Source organism: Alosa pseudoharengus, unplaced genomic scaffold (assembly GCF_046254945.1).
Source record: "Alosa pseudoharengus isolate Yale_2024_CS ecotype anadromous, Long Island Sound unplaced genomic scaffold, YU_APseudo_1.1 YU_APseudo_1.1_scf_6, whole genome shotgun sequence".
Lineage (NCBI taxonomy): Eukaryota > Metazoa > Chordata > Actinopteri > Clupeiformes > Clupeidae > Alosa > Alosa pseudoharengus.
The window spans coordinates 36521503-36542140 of record NW_027468848.1 but is presented as its reverse complement, the minus strand read 5'-3'; the positions used below and the strand labels follow the sequence as shown (position 1 = coordinate 36542140).

General features: G+C 40.1%; 1 protein-coding gene and 2 long non-coding RNA genes across 5 annotated transcripts; 2 read left to right on the top strand and 1 right to left on the bottom strand.

Annotated features, from left to right (window-relative positions):
- The first annotated feature begins 332 nt into the window (after positions 1–332).
- On the top strand, positions 333–10202 carry LOC143106181 (uncharacterized). 3 transcript variants are annotated; one of them, XR_012983640.1, is made up of 9 exons: positions 333–585; positions 2075–2176; positions 4846–4955; positions 5944–6237; positions 6572–6728; positions 6905–7082; positions 8251–8380; positions 8484–8591; positions 8875–10202. XR_012983640.1 is itself a non-coding variant. In XM_076270397.1 (9 exons), exons 3-6 carry the CDS (start codon positions 4871–4873, stop codon positions 7009–7011), a joined length of 768 nt encoding a protein of 255 aa, XP_076126512.1. In that variant the 5' UTR covers positions 333–581; positions 2075–2176; positions 4846–4870; the 3' UTR covers positions 7012–7082; positions 8251–8380; positions 8484–8591; positions 8875–10202. The 3 variants fall into 3 exon arrangements, 2 of the variants coding, with proteins under 2 accessions (XP_076126512.1, XP_076126511.1); XM_076270397.1 differs by having other exon boundaries at positions 333–581; positions 6447–6728; XM_076270396.1 differs by having other exon boundaries at positions 6447–6728.
- Positions 10203–10915: 713 nt separating this feature from the next.
- On the top strand, positions 10916–12503 carry LOC143105771 (uncharacterized). Its single transcript, XR_012983536.1, has 2 exons — positions 10916–11181; positions 12044–12503. It is a non-coding gene; the product is annotated as an uncharacterized LOC143105771 (long non-coding RNA).
- An 80-nt stretch (positions 12504–12583) lies between these two features.
- On the bottom strand, positions 12584–14382 carry LOC143105770 (uncharacterized). The gene is made up of 3 exons (XR_012983535.1): positions 14178–14382; positions 13448–13560; positions 12584–12841 (listed from the first exon to the last, which is right to left on the bottom strand). It is a non-coding gene; the product is annotated as an uncharacterized LOC143105770 (long non-coding RNA).
- Positions 14383–20638: the final 6256 nt, after the last annotated feature.

The window sequence follows — 20638 nt, the reverse complement described above, 5'->3', positions numbered from 1 at the left end:
GCTACGCATTCGTTTATGTATTAACTCCATTCAGACAACTGAATGTACATCTCCCCTCACTGGTTTCCCCAGTTCAGTTCAATTATATTCTCTAATAACTTGTTGACTGACCATTCACACCTCTTATTTCTGTGTGCATGTGTGTAATGTGGATGGATCAGTGGTGGTTCTGATGATGCTGTATTCGGTGTTCCCAGGCCCAAATGAAGAAGAGTGATGACTCTAAAAGCCCACCAGAGGGCGCTGTTGATTGCTGAAAGAGCTCTGAGAAGCGTTTGAGTCTATGAAATGACAGAAGCAGGTAAGCTTGTGTGTGTGTGTGTGTGTGTGTGTTGGGGGGGGTGAGCTCAGTATTTCAGTCTCCAGTCTTGGGAAACAGAGAAGTTCAATATATTACCATTATTTATGGATGTAACTACTGTATAATGTTGACTTTATAGGTTGGCCTATGTTACAACGGCCTCCCGCTTTACACGCTACGTTACGACGTCTTGCCATAAACCTACAGGTCATTCACTGGATAAGTTTTAAGTTTTACTTTCACTTACTTTTGCGGAAGGAGTTAGCCTACTCCAACCATCGTACGTAAGTAGTTGAATTACCTTGTTTTTCGTTGACTTTCACAAGTTTACTATATAAGTAGGCTATTTAAGTCGTGTGATGTTTTTTTTTTATCGGGAACGCAGGTTATGTTGATTATAGGCTAGCCACTGCTTTCTTCCAGATAGGAATTCTTACTGCGTTTAAAGCGTATGCCTACCTCTTAGCTTACGAGAGGCCTAGCCTATAGTAAAATTTTCTGAAACTTTCTGAGAGATAGCCTTGAACGATTGTTTTATTTTCTGGTAATTCTTATTATAGGCCTAGCCTATACATCATGGTAATAGAACACATTTGTTGCTTGTGCTCGATTCTGTTCAATTAATTAGGCCTACACACTCTCCTTAAAGGAGGTAGGCTAGATGCTCAAGATTGCTCATAAAAAAATAAAGTCAACAGGGTCTGTTTTTCAGTGCAGTTTATCTGTGTGTCTGTCTCTGTGTGCAAGTTTACACACTGCTGATACTATTTTCCTGAAATTTGATCGAGAGGTGTAGGATGGGCCAAGGAAGAACCCATACAATAGTTTAGCACGAAGGACTGCCTCAACAAATGAACTTTCACTTTCCACCGTTTTTTTGGCCTCAGCGAAAGGTTACTGTAGATGACAGTAAATCCAATAATGATGAAACATTGACATTATTAGAAATAGCGTATCACTCCACATCATTCATACACTGACATTCTACAGAAAGTAGTCCATTTGGAGTAGTCTACTCGGACACCGTGGTTTAATATGCTACAATGACATCTTTTAATAAATAGCACTGCAGAATACTGTATGTGCCAGTCAGTAGGCTAGGCTACTCAAAAATTCTAGCGTGTTATTTAGTCAGATTTGTGAATTGTTTGCAGTTTGGAAGTATATGGGTGCACACATAACAACACTTAGGGTTGATACAGATAGCAAAATATTTTCTAATAATTCTATTGAAAGTATGTCCAGACTCTAGACATACATGTTGCAGTCAAAGATTTAAAGGGATCAACTAATGCCTTTGTCAAATATATCAACTGTTGCCTTTGTACACTGTCTGATTGCCCTTTTGTTTCTTTATGATGAAATGAAATTGAATCAATGATCTCTCAGTTCTTCCTATTTTCCTCTTGGCTCTGTTTTGCTCTTGGCTACAGTTTCCACCAATCTTGATAGAATCCATTACATAGTACAGCTAAAGATTATTTTTGATTGAGAGTGTCATCCTTTTTGTTTTATATACATCAGGACTATGCTAATTAAAATGTCTACAACTTGTAAGAGACACAAATGGGTGCATTTGGTGAATGTGGAATATGGAGATGAAGGTGAAACATATCTGTGAATATGCATATTGATATTAATATTGAATGATTCATGTGGGGTGCAGATGCAGAACACAGTAATCACAGACAGAGGCTGCCAGAAGCACAGACATGTTGGGGCTTTGGTCTGTTTTCTGATCACAGACTGATGTTAATATTGGTCTTCCTGCAGACCACCATGACAGAACTGACCTCCTGTGACTGAAGATTATGGCATGGACTTATCAGCAGCTGTCTAGTCAGCCTTGCCACATGAGATCCACACTGCAGCTGAGTAAGTCATTAATCCTCCTACTGGTCCAGCATCCCCACTTGGAACTTGACTCAGTTCAAACGTCCTGCTGTGTCAACTGGCCATATCATGGACTCGTCCATCTACTCTGCTCTCTGCCTCTGAGATAGTCAGGCTGGCCATACTGCTTGATCAGAGATTTAGAAAGTTTTTTATCAGAGTTAGAGATTCCTTCACCAAGCAACAAAGAAAACATCAAGGCCCAAAACTCTCCATCTCCACTACAATCAATGGAACTGGCTACACCAGACATGATAGTGGCACATACGTAACAAAAAATTAGACCAGTCCTCTAAAACAATGTTCACGCTACACAAATGTAGTGCTTCAGTTGCAGACCCAGTGTATCCTCCCAGTTAGCCTATCAAAAGAGGTGCATCTTCTATGACACACAGCGTATCAGGAGCAATTTCAGCAGTATTTCCACCTGGGAACTGCAGGGATCCAATAACCTTTCAGAAAGGTATTTGACAGCCTGGATTTTTTATTTCACAAACAAATCCTGTTAACTTGTGGGATACCCAAAGAGTCCAAATGTGATGAGTTGGGAGTGAGACTGTGTTGTGAGAGGTGGGGCTAATAAGCTCTGTCTGTTGTCAGGTGTCTGTCAAGGGGTCAGGAATGTACACAACAGGTTTGATATGGAAAAAATACAAAAAGACCATATAGGGTAAGATTAAAATAGTTAATAGCCTATACAGGAATAGAATAGTAGGGGAAAAGAAAGTCCACAAATAAAGGCCGGTTCTGAGCAGCAGGCCTTCGCATCCGACTCTCCCTCTGAGAGAGGCGAGAGCGGTAGTGATGGCGTGAGCTGCAGATCGTGGGCTTGTGCTGAGTGGTGCAGCAGGGTGTAGCATCATGGCAGAGTGGCAAACCCTACTGCCTACTCACCATCACAGACCTGTCACTCATCAGCCCGTCACTATGGTCACTGCAAGCAAGCTCTTAGTTTAGAATGTGTGATTTAGGAGTACTCTAGTCTTAGCGTTAAGATAAATGCTTTGTGAATATGGGCTCTGAACAAACCAAAACAACGTGCAAAACACCCAGGAACATAACACTATAGTAATGAGGTGTGCAAATGTAAATCCAAACCTGTTTATTGCCCATGAAGAGATCTTAGGCTTAGAGATTTTTTTCATAAAATGAAAGTTGTTTTTGTAGTTTTGAGGAACAGAGATGGTTTGATCAATGCGGGTTGGAGTGGGTTAAGAGAAAGTAGAGTTCATGATGGAGCAAGTATGATGCAATAAAATAAAAGTTGGGATGCTGAATTGTTGACTATATGTACTATGATGGATTCTTTCATGGCTAAATCATAAAACACTGTAATACAATTTGTCCTCAAATACATAAACAGGTTAACACAGAACATGTTTAAGAGACCATGGGCTGTATTTTGGGTCACCAGCGCATGGCGTAATACTCGTTATTCACCCGCGGAAAGTTGAATTCGGTATTTTGCACGTTTATTTTTTAAGCATTGCGCCCAGGGGTGTGGCAATTAACAACCTAGGGAGGGGACTCGCGCATTGTCTAAAAATCGCTATCATACACCACCTAAACCTGGTCAGAAGTCAATGGCGAGTTGTTCATATGCTATTTTAAGATCGCATGTCAACAGTCATATTGGCAGGTGCACGCACCATCCTTCTATCATTCATGAACGCACACCAGCGCATGTCCATGCAAAGCATTAAATTGCACGATTACAATGGGAAACATAATTAGAATAAAGATATTACGAAATACTGTACATCTCATGATGAGTAGTTATTCACCATCATTTGCAAATTGGTAATGACGGTTAAAAGTGATTAGGGGAGAGGCGAGAGACACGTATGGAGCACAGCTGAAGACGCACTGTCACGAGATATAAGCAACTCCTCTGCAGGATAAATGTTGTTTTATTCAGTCATTTGAGCAACATTAGGGTAAGTGTTGCTTTTTCCAGCCTATGTTTTCGATGGTAACCCATTGTCAGTCAATAGTGAAAGTAACTGCATATAACTGTCTTGTCGTAGACTGACTCCTTGGTGAAGTTAGTTTCACTTTGCCAATGAGTTCAAATAATACACGAGTGCAAATGCGTGAAGGCTATGCTAGGTTTTAGTAAAGCATGGTTTAAGAATGACTATTCCATACGGTCTCGCAAGCAGCCTCCTTCAAATGCGCCGTTGAATGCCAAAATACCGATGCATTTATTTGACATATCGCGCGTTGCGCCGTTAAAGGGAATGACAGATGTCATTCTCATTGGTTTAAAATGATGTTACGCCCCAAACACACCCATATGACTGATTAAAAGACCTAAGAACACCTTGTTACGCCATGCGCTCCACTTTTGAGAACGAAACCCCTCCCAATGTGAACTGGACATCCTACTAAATTTGAATAGACTTTTGACGAGTGACGATGCACTTTAGAATGTCATGATAGGGCCCCATATTCTTTTGGGTTAGAGAAAACAAATGTGATGATAAGCACTAAAATAGAAGAAAGGTCGGTCCACTTTGTGTACAAAATGATTTACCAAGATGAAGAAAACATTCTGTCCACAAAACAAAAGTTGTTTATCAGTGTTTTGATGAAATGAATTCTCTAGTAGAGACTTATTGTGATTCAGAAATGTCTGCATGTTTGTTCAGGTATCAGGTTTTGACTGTATTGAAGATGGAGAAGTGGAAAGAAGAGGGGAGGGCAGAGGAGAGGAAGATGAAGGTGAAGAAGCAGAGAGAGTTTCTCAGATCAGCAGCAGGTGAGAGAAACTTTCAGCCGTCAAGCCTACACATGAAACACACACACACACACACACACACACACACACAATATTCTGTTCTACTCATAAAGAAGGCGCTACCGGATCTCTGTGATTGGCACAAAAACACATCACTTACATCACTTACACATTCAATAGCACACACACACACTCACACACTCTCACACACACACACACACACACACACACTCACACACACACACACACACACACACACCCAGTACCCAGCACGCAGAGACACACACACAGACACACACACACAGACACACACATACAGAGACACAGACACACTCTCTCACTCACACACAGACACACACACACACACACACACACACACACACACACTCACATACACACACACTCACACACATTCTCACACACATACTCTCACGCACACACACAGACACACATACACACACAAACACACTCATACACACGCGCACACACACACACACACACACACACACACACACACTCTCTCTCACTCACACACACACTCTCACACGCATACTCTCACGCACACACACATACACACACACAGACACACACAAAAACACACAGTCACACGCACACACACACACTCTCTCTCTCACTCACACACACACACAGACACACTTTCTCTCTCTCTCTCACACACACACACACACCAATATTCTGTTCTACTCATAAAGAAGGCGCTAAGGGATCTTCATGATTGGCACAAAAACACAAAGAGCATCACTTACACATTCAAAAGCAAACACACACACACACACGGACACACACACACACACACACAGAGACACACAGACACACTTTCTCACACACACACACACACACACACACACACACACACACACCTGTAACACACAAACACAGCCATCACATCTTAGAGACACACAAATGCACAACCAAAACATATGATGATTCTATAATAGTAAAAGGATTTGCAGTGGGCTTCACAGAATTACAATCCTTCTATTTGCAGGTGGAGTTCCACACATCTCAGACATGGGTATTGTGCTGCTGGGTAACAGAGTAGCTGGGAGGAGTTCATCAGGAAACACCATCCTGGGCAGAGAGGAGTTCAGCACCTCAGGAAGAACAGCTGAGTGTGTGAAGAGAGAAGGACAAACAGCAGGGAGACACATCACTGTAGTGGAGGCACCAGGATGGTGGAAGAACAGCACTGTAGAGCAAACTCCTGAACGTGATAAACGAGAGATGGTGGCAGGAAACAGGGGTTTCCATTTCCAGCGTAGTATGCCTTTTCCTCCTAATTGTTAGTATACAACTTTTTGACTTGTAAATGCATATAATAGAATATAATGTATTTAACATTGTATGTATTATGTATTTAACAAATGAAAGATGAGCTTTTAGTTATTTCTGTTCCAAGGAAACGTATATTACTACTACCGGTATGTCTAGCTATAGGTAAATGGCTTATGGATAAAGACATCTACTTAATCAATAAATGTGTATGTACAGTGAAAGAAAATAAACCTGCTGATGGCTCTGTGGGAAGTTCAGGATACCACTCTGCTGAAACCAAGCCTCAGCTGTCTAAACTCAGAAAGCCCTCTCAGTCAGTAACTACAGCTGCCTCTACTCAGAACTCTGGCTATGGAACAGATGAGTCCAGGGAGAGAACTGAGTCCAGCGAGGTGGTCAAAAAGATCCCGCAGGCCAGACCCAATGGAGGTGGCCAGGCTGCACCACAAGACCTACACAAACCAAAACACAAGGAAACACCTGCCACCAACAAAGATTGTAAGTATGAAGTTGTACAGTGCTTCCAGATAGTACTGCTATTATTGTTTTGGAAAACTTAAAACATGCAGAATCAAAGCTAAAAACAAAACATGTAATGACAAAATGTATATATATATATATATATTGGCATGCAATTGGGATAATCTAAGTTTGATTTCAATCACTTTGTTTAGGCTTAGAAATAAAATCTCCTTTTGTGGATGGAAATACTATTACTGTGAATCCTGAAAGCATTGGACAAGGCTCCTACGGAAAGGTTTACAGGGGATCGTATCAGTGAACCCCTGCTGCTGTGAAGATAATTCCACTTCAGGATGGTATAGTGACTGCAGATGAAATTCTTATACCTCTGTAAGTGTCTGTGTATGTTTGTGTGTGTGTGTGGATGGGGATAGATTGAGGTTGAAATTTTGCTCTATATCAAAAAAATGTGAAGGCATTCCTAAAAGGCGTTGAACTTCTGTAGCTCATTTGTATGTTCACTTAATCAGCATTACTGCTGCATCGCTGCTACTTATCTTAACATTCAGTTTGCCTTTAGGAATGGCCAGAAATACACAACACAATGTTGTCGATATGACTGAATATAATATGTCATCAATATGAATATTACTGTTAAAAGATGTCATTGTCTATTTTTACTGAGAACCTCATAGGAACTGTACCAAATGTTTTTAAATCAACAGTAGGCTTTTTTTACGTGCGTACCAGAGATGTAGTGGAGCTAAACGCAAGTAAACATGGTTTATCCAGATCCCAATTTCAGATATAGAGTTTATCCACCTCTTTTTAGAGTTTATCCACCTCTCAAAAGAATTTATTCACCAATTGCAACTTTTAACATTCAAAAATCACACTGTATTATCCACATTCACACTATGTACACTCATCAACACTCTAGGAACCATTTAATACCACTGGTATTGTTATAAACATTGGACAATAACCTCCACCATCATCAAACATGTTCTGAATGGCTTTTTAAAAAATCCGATACTGCATGGCGCAGTCCACCTTACCGTGATCACAGAATTTATAGTTTACCCACCTTTTATTTTGCCACTACAACCCTGCTGCAGGCCATGTTTTAACATTATGTCAGTTTTAACAATATGTCAGTTTAGTCAATTAACGTCAAAAAAAACCATAAAAACATTTGACCCCTTTTCAAAATACTATTCCTATTGTGCATCAGCAATATTGTCAGTGAATTTTTGGCTAGCAGTACCTACAGACTTACCGTACCCCAAATTATTTTTGTGACTTCAAAACCAAGGTACTCACCGAACCGTGATTTTTGTGTACCGTTACACCCCCTAGCAGGCAGTGTGTGTGCTCACCTGCTAACATATAGGCATGGAAATGGCCTATGTTAGCAGGTGCATAAAGTCTTATGCATAAAGTTAATGAGCACTGTATGCATAAAGTTAATGAGCACATATGAAATAGTCTTGTTTTTATGTTTAAAGTTGTAAGAAAATTAATGCTACCACTTATCTGACATCAATTCTCTATCTAGGCATTTATCTCACCCCAACATTGTGCGGATGATGGCTGTAGCTAAAAGTGAGACACAGATCCTCATTGCTAATGAGTACATCCATGGGGCCACCCTACAGCAGGTTCTTTACAAAGACACTCCCATTAAGGTGGTACATCTGAACATATCTTCTCTGCATATCATAATCAAAGATTCAGTTAATCTCATATGGCAACATAATAAATTGTTACAAACAATTGTAATACTTTCAGTTACAGTACGAAGACAAGCTGTTTGTGGCTTTAGATATCGCCATGGCTGTGGAGTACATACATGGAAAAGAGATCATCCACCAAGATCTGAAACCAGCGAATATAATGGTATATTAACACAAGAGGAATAGACTGCTTCATATAAGGTGTTTCGTGGTCGAATGGGAACAGGACTGAAATTGAGAGACCATGGGAGATAAAAACAACTGAAAAAAATCTATACCATTACGACTTTTACACATAAGTAGATCAGTGGTTGCATTTTACCACGTGTGTTTTCTTTTAATGGTGGTCATAATAAGCTGTTATTCACAGGATGGCTAAAGAGAGAAATAATATGCTTTAATTTTGAGTCTACTTGAATCTAATGATTGTTTATTGTTTTTCTAAGATTGCCGGCAATAACAAAAAGGCCTACCTTACTGACTGGGGTATGGCGATCCTGAAGGAAAATGTGCTGACAAAAGGAACCAGTGAACCTGGGGCTCACTATGATCCATTCAGAGGAAAACCATCCTACATGGCCCCAGAGTGCCTGGTACAGTGTGCCAGCTTCAGCCCCATGTCAGCCATGTGGTCTATTGGGATCACTCTTCTTGAGATGTTCACAAACTCTGAGCCTTGGTCAGTCAGTAATGTGCAAGAGCTACGTAAGCTTCTTCACAAACAGAAGACACCACATGCTCTGGCTAAACTACAGCCTGCCCTTAATAACATTGTGAAACCACTGGTGAAATACAAGCCAAAATCTCGCATGAATGCCAAAGATCTGGTGATATTGCTGAAGTCAAAGGTTAATCTTACCAAAAGATATGGTTACCAGTGGTAAGGTAGTACAAAAGAAAAACTGATCTGATGAGTCAGATCTGGGTCATGAATGTTGATGTTTTCGATTGATTTCACACTAAAAACAAATGCTTAGGCCAAAGCTTCAAAACCTTAAGTTCTTATAACCATACCTTAAACACATTGTACCCATAACCCTTAAACACATTTTTAGCTTTGCATTTTGTTTGCAGTTCTGCAAAACACTTATTGCAAATGGTTATGTTTTTTTTTTTAAAAACACACCACACTGTTTCTGTTACTTTCATTAGACACATCAATGAAATCATTGGGAAACACTTTTACTCAAATGCAAAACATAGGCTATCTGATGTATCCACTGACATACCTGAAAACACTGACACAGAAAACTGAACACCCATCAGTGTGAGCCTGAGTTGCGCTACAAATAGATGTCAGGTAAGCCATTGTGTACTGTTCAAGTGTTTACCTGTACAATTTCAGCTTTGTACATAGCCCTTCACTCCCCATTTCTAAAACCGAAGAAATCGAAGAATTTGTTTCTGCATGACAGTCTCAACCGCTTGCTCTCATGAGTCTTCTGCAATCACTGGAAGAGACATAGGAAGACACTGAGGTGGGGTCAGTTCAAGGGTGGATACAGCACACAAGCTGATATTTCCCCTAGTCTAGCCTGAAAGGATATTGTTCGCAATGTAGATGAAGTTATGTGTTCAGATTCCAGTAGAAGGTGGAATCCATAATGGTTAGGTTTTCATACCTTCAACATAGATGTGTCTTTATCTCATATATCTCATATATTGGGCTTGTGTGTTTGAGTTTTGATGCAATGAACCAATTTTTGTTGTTATCAAATAGGCACATTGTTACATGCTTGAGTAGAATTCAATAAAATATATTTTTTTTTACAAAGTCAGCTGTGTCAGCTCTCTGGTATACCCGCTAACACCCTATGACGGGTGCGTGGCCCTATAGTTGAAATGGTGATTGTGTCCACCCAAATAGCACGTATGTCATTTCTAGACAGTGAAATTCTGAGAAAAAGCATTCAAGATGGTTTGTATCATCAGAATCAATTCACCATATTCACACGGCGGCCATCTTGTTTTGACGTCATGCTCAGGGTGGGAAGTTCGAGTTCTGTACGGTTGTGTGTTGTGGATTGTATCAGTTACGAACATGTCTGCTGTGTGCCTGGGTGTAATTCCTACTACAAAAGACGGGAAAAAGACAAAACACGTTCGTTCCACCGGTTCCTGACAGACACCAGATTGAAGAGAGAGTGGATTCCAAAAATTAGAAGAGACATCGGTACATTTTTCCAGGTAAGTGCATAATTATCTAGCTAGCCAACCGGTTAGCTTAACCCCAGGCTAATGTTAGTTATAAAGATGGACACTGTGTAACGTTATCATGCTACTTGTTAGATCAAACGCAAACATGATGTCGTTTTATTTATGTATGGTAACGTTACGATGATGCCTTGATAGAAATGCCACGTCTCAAGCAGTAAGCTTGTCTTTTGCTGACTTCGGGGAAAGCCCTGGTCACTGTATGTAGGCTAACTGCAGCTAACGGGCAGGCTGTTTGTTGTTCGTGGAGATTAACCATAGACTGTAAAAAATATGGACAAAGCGTCTGTGACGTCACCCATAGATTTCTGAAGAACGGTTATGAAGCCGTTTATGGGGGGTATGGGCGGCGCCATCTTGGGAAATCTTGGGAAATCCTAACCCCGCCCACACTCTGGCCAATCCATATATGGGTAAAGGGGCGGGGCTTTGTATGAGACTGAGCAAGCCGGTGAACCCGCCTCGTCGTCAGCCGAGCAGCCTCAGCTAACGTTAGGCCTACAAGATGGACTGGCACAGACGTTGCTGTAACATTGCTGGTAAGTTTGATCTGCTAACGTGAAGTTCATGTATCTTATCATATTTCTTAATGCCATGTTCAGACTTTTTAATGTTGTATGCTGAAAGGTTATATTCGGGTGAACGTTTGAAAAGTTGAGAATGAAGAGTTGAGTTTGCAGATTCTAGCTTCTAGGTAAAATAAACTAACGTTAGCTATCCCTCCCTTGCTGAAGTTACGGTCAAATAACGTAGAGTAATTTAGCGTTACAGGTTCACCAACTCACGTAGAGTAACTTAGCAGTTTACAGGTTCAGCAACTCATACTGACAAAAATGTATCTTTGCCTTTATTGTTTTGTAATTAACGTTATCCATCTCATATCCTCAGTGGCAGCCATCATTGTAACGTTAATTAATTTACGATAACATCAGCCAGCTCGCTGTATTCTGTCAACGTATAGTGTGAATTGATAACAAAATCGTAGGGTATTAGTTAACTTGTACATCATTAATTATTTTTGATTAACTCTTAATATCACGTTTTGAAATCGCTATATTGCTCTAAAGTTGTCAGTGGTAGTTTGGTCTAAGATGACATTGAAATGTCTCATCGGTGGCCATTTATCCAGCGTTCATGTTCGGTTAGCTTGCCTTATTTCCCCTTGTCAGGCTATTATCAAAACGTTAAATCCAGTTAGTGTCCGGTGTTTGGCATAACAATGCCAATATTAGTGTACTTTGTCACTGAAGACCCATTTCAAATCGCACAATACCGGTAGTACTACAGCATTGTACAACAACTGTACTTTTGTTGATTACAACAAGTGGTGTTGGTTTGCATTATTGTATTATCTTATAAGTAGGTATGACTAATAAAATGTTTACCTTTCTGTTTTGGCAGTTCACCATGGGGAGATGGCGGCAAGGAGGTCCATGGGCTCTTAACCTGGGACTAGAGGTCCAGGTGAAGTGGTTTGGCTGGGGTGTGGTGATATTGAACCCATTGAGACTATACAGTACATTTCACTTTATGTCTATTGATGAATGTTACACCTACCCTTTACTTATGCCAAACCCATTTCTGTTCTTTAAATATCAGAAAGCAAACTTACTGTTGATGGCACTGAACTTGGAAATGTTTATGGAACTTTTCTGAACTGTGAATTACATTAAAACTCATGCCAGTATTTAGTTTTGTTAGTTTTTCTTATCTTCAACTGTCTATTGTACAGTGGAGGTTTGTTATATGTTTATACTTATATTTACCATTTCTGCTGTAAGTGCATGTTGTGTGTGATGTCTGTATGCTACTGAGACCTTGAATTTCCCCTTGGAGATCAATAAAGTATCTATCAAACCAATTTGCCTGTGCTCTCAAAAACATTTATACAAATCTGTCAGCTTCAGTCAGTAGGTTGAATTGAAGACCCAGATGCAGAAGTAAAGGTGATTTTTTTACTTGTATATCTTGAGCATTACAGGTAACCACTGAATTTGTGAAACTAAAATAACAAAAACTAATATGTACTAAGCTAGTACATAGTCAATACATATTAGATCACTTTAAAGACTGACAGATGCAAATGCTGTAAATAAAGGTAATCAAGGGGTCTGCTGGTGAACAAAGTCTTTGAAGTCAGAAGTTGCCACTGCTCAATGACTTGTGCCCCATCTGGTAGGATTTCAAAATGTTCCAGATCTGAAAACAGAAATATTGGTATATGTCACATCCTTGAACTTACTGCAAACTATGAACAAGTGCTCACAAATGAAGCTAAAAAAATACTCCCAGTATGTATAATGAACAAACTCACAGAACACTTAGCTGAATGGGGACAGGACAGGCGTATTCAACTATTTGCACATGTCCTGTTTATGCAGGCAATAAGCAAAACCAAATTTGGTGTATTCAAAGTTCTGTAGAACAACCATTTCTTGTATTTTAATGTTTTCAGTGGAACAGTGTAAGCTCATATCTATACCCCATTGAGGTAGTTATTAACAGTTAGGCCAAGGTCCAGTCAAACAATAGCCAGTCACTGATGCCATATTCTTTAATTATCCAATCTGTATCTAACAAAACCCTGCTGATTTAAAGGCTACTTTCCATGTGTGACTTATCAAAAGAGGTCATGATAATTATTGCACAGATATGTGCCCCAGACTGCTCACAATAAAAGGCCACTCTAAATGTCTGAAATGCATTCATGTTTGTTCAGTATGCTAACCATGTCTGGAATAGACAGCTAGGCCTATTGAATCCAGTAGGTTGCTCCATTTAAATGTATGGAAAATGTCAAAGTACCACGGAATCAGTACTGAAGTGATGCTTCTGAGTCGACAGCACAGACGAGAAGTGAAGTTAGGAGTCCAGAGCCCTCTCCAGCACCCAGCTTGTCTGGATCGCCTACAGGGAAACTTTGCATAGACAAGAAGTGTTGTTTCAAATTTGTGTTTAACAAATAAACGGCATCAATAAGAGTTTCAGACGTCAGTTATAACTAACAGTTATGGTGACTAGCTAACGTTATCGCTCGTTATCAGCTCCATGTTCAACGTATAGTCAGTGGTTCACAATTTTACCTCCACTAGCTAATGCTTCGGCTGAAGTTATCATGTGAACGAACGCTTTTCTATTTAAAATGTGACAACCCAAAGACTATATAAATTGACAACGGACTAATCATTCACACAGAGAGTATTTACAAAAGGTTTTTTGACGAGAACACATGCTTTGTTACCCCAGTATGTTTGTGAACTAACGTTAACGTGCTTAACGTTACAGCTGTCTGACTCAAACACCTGGCTAGTATGGCAAACGTTAAGCTAACTCACAACGGGAGCACAATCGGTTTTCACTAACGTTAACTTTATTCAAGTTAACTAAATTTATGTGTGTGCTTCAGCCATTCGGTCATCATTTTCGACATAAACTTATTTGAAATGATTTGACGCTAACGTAGCCTATAGCTGCCCACTAACATGGATGCTATAATGCTAACATCTACGTGAAATAGTAGTGGAATGTCACTTACCTGAAAAACTGGAGCGAAGTCTTCTTAAAGTGTCGGTTAGTAGGCTTCAGTTAATAGCAACCCATTTTATGTCTGATATTTGAATAAACATTTTCAGAAAGGATGTGGTGTGTAGGATCACAGCCAAGACATAATTTCGGAGTTTCCTCCACTCAGCTAGTGACGTCGTCTGCTGCCTCGACACCAGCCGTCAATCAAGTTGACCACGCCCTTAATTATTCATACATTTAATATCTAAATGCGATCTAAACTAACGAGTTAGAAAAAAATTCACCCCCCTCACAGTTGTCAGGCACTCGGGAACTACCAACAAATACAATAAAAGTCCATGGGACCAACCTGTAAAAGCATGAATTTATGCTGTGAAAACGGACATTTTAACATGGGGGTCTATGGACATTTGCTCCCTTTTGGGACCTGCCCCTAGCGGATTTTCGATGTATTGCAATTTTTCGCATTTCCGGGTAGGCTTCATTGTTCAAATTAGAATGTTGCCGCTTGAGATTAACGTTACGTCCAACACAAACGTTTGTGCCAAACATTTCACTGAGCAGTGTTTTGTGCACCATGATGAGGCTGGAAAAACGTGCCTCCTGCCAGGAAGTGTCCTGTTCGCTTGGACAAAAACGATTCATAAAAGACCAATGCGAATTAGAGGGAGAGAGGTCAGTTAGTGAAAATTGTTTCACACGTCTCCTAATGTCATGTTTAACCTAGGTCTGTCACAAAGAGTTGATTTATTCAGTTGTGCAATAACTAATGTTTTATTATTACATACACAGCAATGAACCCGCTGGAGAGACAGAAGATGCCAGTGTAAGCTTAGACCTGGCTGGAGTTGACACTGGGTAAGACACTTATAAAGTATTTCCTATGTCCATCTTGCAAAATATCACACAGCTGCTGCATAAGACATAGGCTATGTGTAGCAGTAGGGTATAACATGTAATCTCCATTAATGAAACAAATTCACTGTAGTAGGTTACATGGTATATAAGGGTGTCACGATTTCGAAATTACATCTCAATCTCGAACTTCGAATTTAAAAGTAGAATCGACGATGCAGCCACACCCCCAATGTCACGTCCAGCATGTATGCCTTTTACTGTCTATGATGCCAAGATGCACAAACACACACGCACGTGCTGAACTGCAGTCACACTCCTCTAATTTTAGGCTGCAGCCAGTTAAAATATAGCCTACACATCAATCTACCGAAATCAAAGCCCCTCTTGCTACTTTGAAATCACCGGTGTGGAAGTATTCATTCATTCACGTCAATTAAAACTAACTTAGCCTACTCAACTTAGCAACTTAAAAGGTGATCTAGTTACAGTCCAAAGTTACTTTAAGGCTTAAAATGCACATTGATAAGTACATATTCCATGAACACTAACCTTGGGTCTCTTTGGAGTGTGCTGAAACAATCAAATTATAATTCTGTGTTGTTTCATTTCACTATGTTCACGTCTCTGTTTTAGCCTAATGTTAGTTCTGTTTACATTACAACCTCGCGGTTGGAACGGTTTCAAAATAAAACGCGGTTTCAAAATAAAAGCCCCCCGGAACAGAAAAGGAAAAGGCCAAAAAGAGTAAATAACATATAAGGAATGCATTAATAGTTATATAAAAAAAAAAGATCGAAAATCGAATCGAATCGTGACTTTAAAATAGAAAATTACATCGAATCGAGGATTTGGAGAATCGTGACACCCCTAAATTGTATGTGTGTGTGTGTGTGTATATATATATATATATATATATATATATATATATATATATATATATATATATATATGCACACACACACACACATTACATACATACACATATAAATGTAGCGTGACAAGTGTGTGTTTACATGCAGCACTAACTTCAGTTCAGACCGACAACCTGTTCTGTATTTCTCTCTCTCTCTCTCTCTCTCTCTATATGTGTATATATATATATATATATATATATATATATATATATATATATATATATATATATATATATATGTGTGTGTGTGTGTGCGTGTTATATATACATATATATATATACATACATACACACACACATACAGTATATCCATGCATACATATGTATTGTATGTAGTAGGCTATTGCATTACTAGCCTATTCTAATTTGGTTTGTTCTATTGACATGGAATGAATGAACAGGCACATGTGACTATGGAGTAGGTCTTCTTCACAATTCAGATTTTCAGATGGTGCGTTGTGGCTGACAACGGCCCTAAAATCTCGAGTGTCTAGGTTTATTGTTGGTTCCTGGTTGCTATAGTGCAATGATGTCATCTGCTGGCCGTGCCGCGCAATAGCGCCACAACATATGTAATTTCACTGGACATTACGGTAAAAATCTTGTTTTTCCTTACTAATATTCGTGTCATCCAGCAAACATATTGCTTAATTCTTTTGACATTTCGTTCCTTTATGAATTGTAATGTAATATAAAGGTACGTTTTTGAATGTCATTACTCTGACATGTGAGGGATAACGGCCACCGACATGACCTGTTATACGTGACTCATGGACAAGGGGAAATGCCATTAACTCGGCGTCACGCAGCGGCAATTTTCTTAATATCGATATTTCTCCACATTACTTAATCCAAATTCTGTAATTTTTGCTGGATAAATGTACAAAAATGTAGTTTCGTATCAAAGTGGAATGGTTTTTTGTCATAAGTCAGCGGCGTTAGTTTGAGCACATAATTGACGTTTTGTTTACATGTGTTCAATGTAAGTCAATGGTCCCGGTATTCGGCCAATGGCGGCGTCCAAAGAATCTTTTGCCGGATAGCATGACGGCGGTACGTGGGTTGCACAAAAAAAACATAAACTATAGCCTAGTTTGGTTAGGAAGACAGCCTGACCGGCTAACAGAGTATTCTACTGTGATACAAGAAGTTTACATCTTGAATCTGTCGGCAGTTTAAGGCTAACGATAACACTTAGAAGCAACGTTACCTAGAGCTCAAAATTCAATAGTATATCCACGTGAAACGGTCTCATGGTTACTAAAATCAGGCTGGTTTAAATGCAAGCCTGAGTTGTTCTGAGTAGAAAGGCCGTGCCTTTATACAGGTGTATCGGTGCAACCCAGTTAATTAATAAAGTGGTATTAAGTTAGCAGGTAGCCATATCGTCTTACCTTTAACATCGTGGATATAACGTTAACGTTCAATCCAGTTGCTGTATCCTTTTTTCTTAATTCATTTAGAGGTGCTGACCTGTTCATCTGTCCATGTTTCGATTTCTTGGCATGTCAAGGCTGGTAGATAGGTTACGTTTTTGGACCATCTTGCCATACGTAATTGGGCTAATCACAAACACCGGACAGCTGACAGTTTTTGATCCCCAGAGGATTCCCACCAAAGATTCTAGAGTACGCTCCGCTCTAGAATCTTTGATTCCCACCCTGAGCATGACGTCATAGAAAGATGGCCGCCGTGTGAATATAAATGTTGCTAGGTTACGGGGACGCTGGCGAGACACGCCGCTCCGTCTGGCATCATGTTTTTGTTTGTATTTATGTAATGTTCGTAATTTTATGTAATGTTCTGTTAATTTCGGCTGACACCATCAACGTCAAGTTAACGTTAACCAGCTTCCATTGGGCTGATGAGCGTCTTGGCTAGCCTGACTTATGTCTCTGAAGTCCCTCATCCATCTGTGACGCTGCACATCCAATGTCTGGACGGAGGGATTGCTCAGCAAGGGTGCCTCAATCTGCAAGAGATCTGCAGCTGCCACGACCACCGAGCTGCGACTGACATGCGAGCTGCTATGCTAGCATCTACCGGTGCCTGGAGTCTGGATTGAGTGCTAAGAAACCGACGACAGCGTCAACCATGAAACAAACGGTCACTGTCTAGGACCACCGAGCTGATAATCAGCAGGGTCGCCCATCACAAATTCGGAATATCTTGTCCTTCCAGTGCTCTCCAGACTGCCAGTGGATTCTCCGGGTTGGTCAGTTATTAAGAACTTTTGGTGTTGCATCGTGAAGACACAGCTGTGCGCAGTTTTCACACGGGTCATCTTTGCCCTTGGACATTTTCAGCCGTTTGGAAATTGGACTAATTTTATTTTTAATTTGTATTTATTTTATTTATTAATTTGTTTCTTGTATGTTTAGGTGTCACGGGTACGCTGGCGACTACGCCACTCCGTCTGGCATCTTTTGTTATTTCTTAAATGGATGTCTTGGTGTCATGGGTACGCTGGCGACTACGCCGCTCCGTCCGGCATCTATTGTCTTTGTTAGTCTGTGTCAATGACAATGTCTTATTTGTGGAGCGCTTTGGGTTGCACTCTGTGCATGTTAAATGTGCTATACAAATAAATCTGACTTGACTTGACTTGATAAAAGAACCAATTTACAGCTATAAAAGAGATGGGGACAAGATAAGGTGGCTTTCAGTATGAAATCCAGAAGAAACAAGTAACAAGCAAAGGCACTGTAAAAAAGTTTGCATCTTTGGTCTGAAGAGTATTGCATGGCTTATCATCCAGGTTACTCAAGAACATTCTTAATCTCAATGCTCTAAAACTAGCTGCAAAGGTACGTAGAGGGCACTCGTAGTGAACCAAGATCTTCAATAATGAAACGATTATTAATCTTGCGTGGCTAGAATGGTTGTTATTGTGGAATAAATGTCAGAAATAACAAAGGTGTGTGTGTTGTAGTGTAGTGTAGTGAAGCATATGCCCATGCTCTTTGCCTGCAGTGGTTGGGGGTAGCACTCCTTCATGGCAGGAAGGACAACGTTGGAGTGGGTGGGGTCTGAGATGGAGTGGGAGCAACAGCGCCCTCTAAAGGGTCATTACAGGAATGTGTGATACAGCGAATATGTATAAATGAGTCTTGATTTGTCAAGTTACTAGCCTGACGAGCCAGACCCACATTAAAATGTAGGGTCTGGGGACTCACCATTTGAAGTGCTCAGTCCGAGGGGCGGGATAATTGGTTGTCTTTCAAATTCCCTCTGCACGCAATAGGATAGCACTACAACTCATGAGTCCCATGCGTTTTCCCACCAGCGGAGCTAGTTGGCTAGTTCAAATTTTTGCCAACTTAAAAAAAGCTTAACTCATGTCACGCTCTTCGCCAACAGCAACATCCACCTTCTTTGTTTTCAAGTAGCAGGGAATTCACGCCGAACCGTTTCAACTCTACCATCAATCATTATGTTAAGCCCGCCTAACAACTCTATAGAAAAATTTAACTTTGATAGGGCCAATCACATCGTGTATACACGATGTGATTGGCCCTATCGAAGTTTAAATTTTCCAGCTCGCAAGCCAACGGAGAGTTGCTAGACTAGCCCGGGCTGCAGCTAGGGTGCGTCTATTTCTAGGCTATCAAGTTACTACATGGTAATAAAATAATCTGAATCTGAATAAATTACCAGTGTGATTTATCTGCGTTTAAAATGTGTATTATGTGATGCACAAATACATATAAATATGTATAATTCTGACTCATCATTGGGGTCATCAGTGATTCTTCCAATGATGGATTCGAAAATTGCACAGACTTTTTCCATATAGGAATGCATACAACAGTAATGCACAACAACACATTTTATTATAAATAGAAGTGACAAATTAAATGTATTAATATAAAATGATTTTAAAGGTACAGCTAGGGATTTAGCAGGAAGTCACTTTTGTTTCTGTTTTTGTTTCTGTTTCTGTTTAAACCCCTACCTTCAGTATCCTCAGAGAAATTCCACAATGGGTTTCGTTTTTATTTGGGGGACAGGACAGGCTGCCCCTACTTTGTTTGTTTCCAGTTTTTGGGGCCTGGGCTGCTGTCACATTTTTTTTTTACAATGTAATCACAGAATGGCCAGCTCGCGGTTGTGAGGACATGTTTCCTGAATGTCACAAAAAACGTTATCCCTGACTGCACCTTAAAGGCTTGTTTTGTTTCTCAAATACACTCCTCAGATTGTATTGTCGTGCAATATACATTTTACAGGGTGGGTGAAGAGAGGAAGGCCATCAGTGGTGTCAACCAAGACACAGAGAAAGACACCAGATGGCTGGTCAAGTATTGAAGCATGTGGAATGCATGACCTCATGGATTACTGGGTCACCACCAGGGAGTGTGATGTCAGACCTGAGATAGGTTACCTGATGACCTGATACTTGCAGTTGCATCACTGAGGATACATCACAGTGCATCAGGGAGATATATTTCATAACTACATGTAGATGGTTTTATAAAAGCAAATAACAGACAATCCACAAAAGACCAATTTCTGATGGCGAGTACAGAAAAATATTTCTTTCTTAATTGGTTTGAAACACTGAAACAAATGAAAATGTAAATATTCCATCCGTCACCAGAGAAACGAACCTCAGTTTTGTACACACAGTGTGTCCGTGCCTTATAGCCTACAACACTTCTGCTGAAACTGTCATGGGAAAAAGGGGGGACACTGTAAAC

Bases quoted from the DNA above. Each gene is read 5' to 3' on its own strand.
- LOC143106181 (XM_076270397.1), top strand. From the start codon at position 4,871: ATGGAGAAGTGGAAAGAAGAGGGGAGGGCAGAGGAGAGGAAGATGAAG. The intron at 6,238-6,446 runs GTTAGTATACAA...GTGTATGTACAG, and splicing joins TATGCCTTTTCCTCCTAATT to TGAAAGAAAATAAACCTGCT. The intron at 6,729-6,904 runs GTAAGTATGAAG...CACTTTGTTTAG, and splicing joins ACCTGCCACCAACAAAGATT to GCTTAGAAATAAAATCTCCT.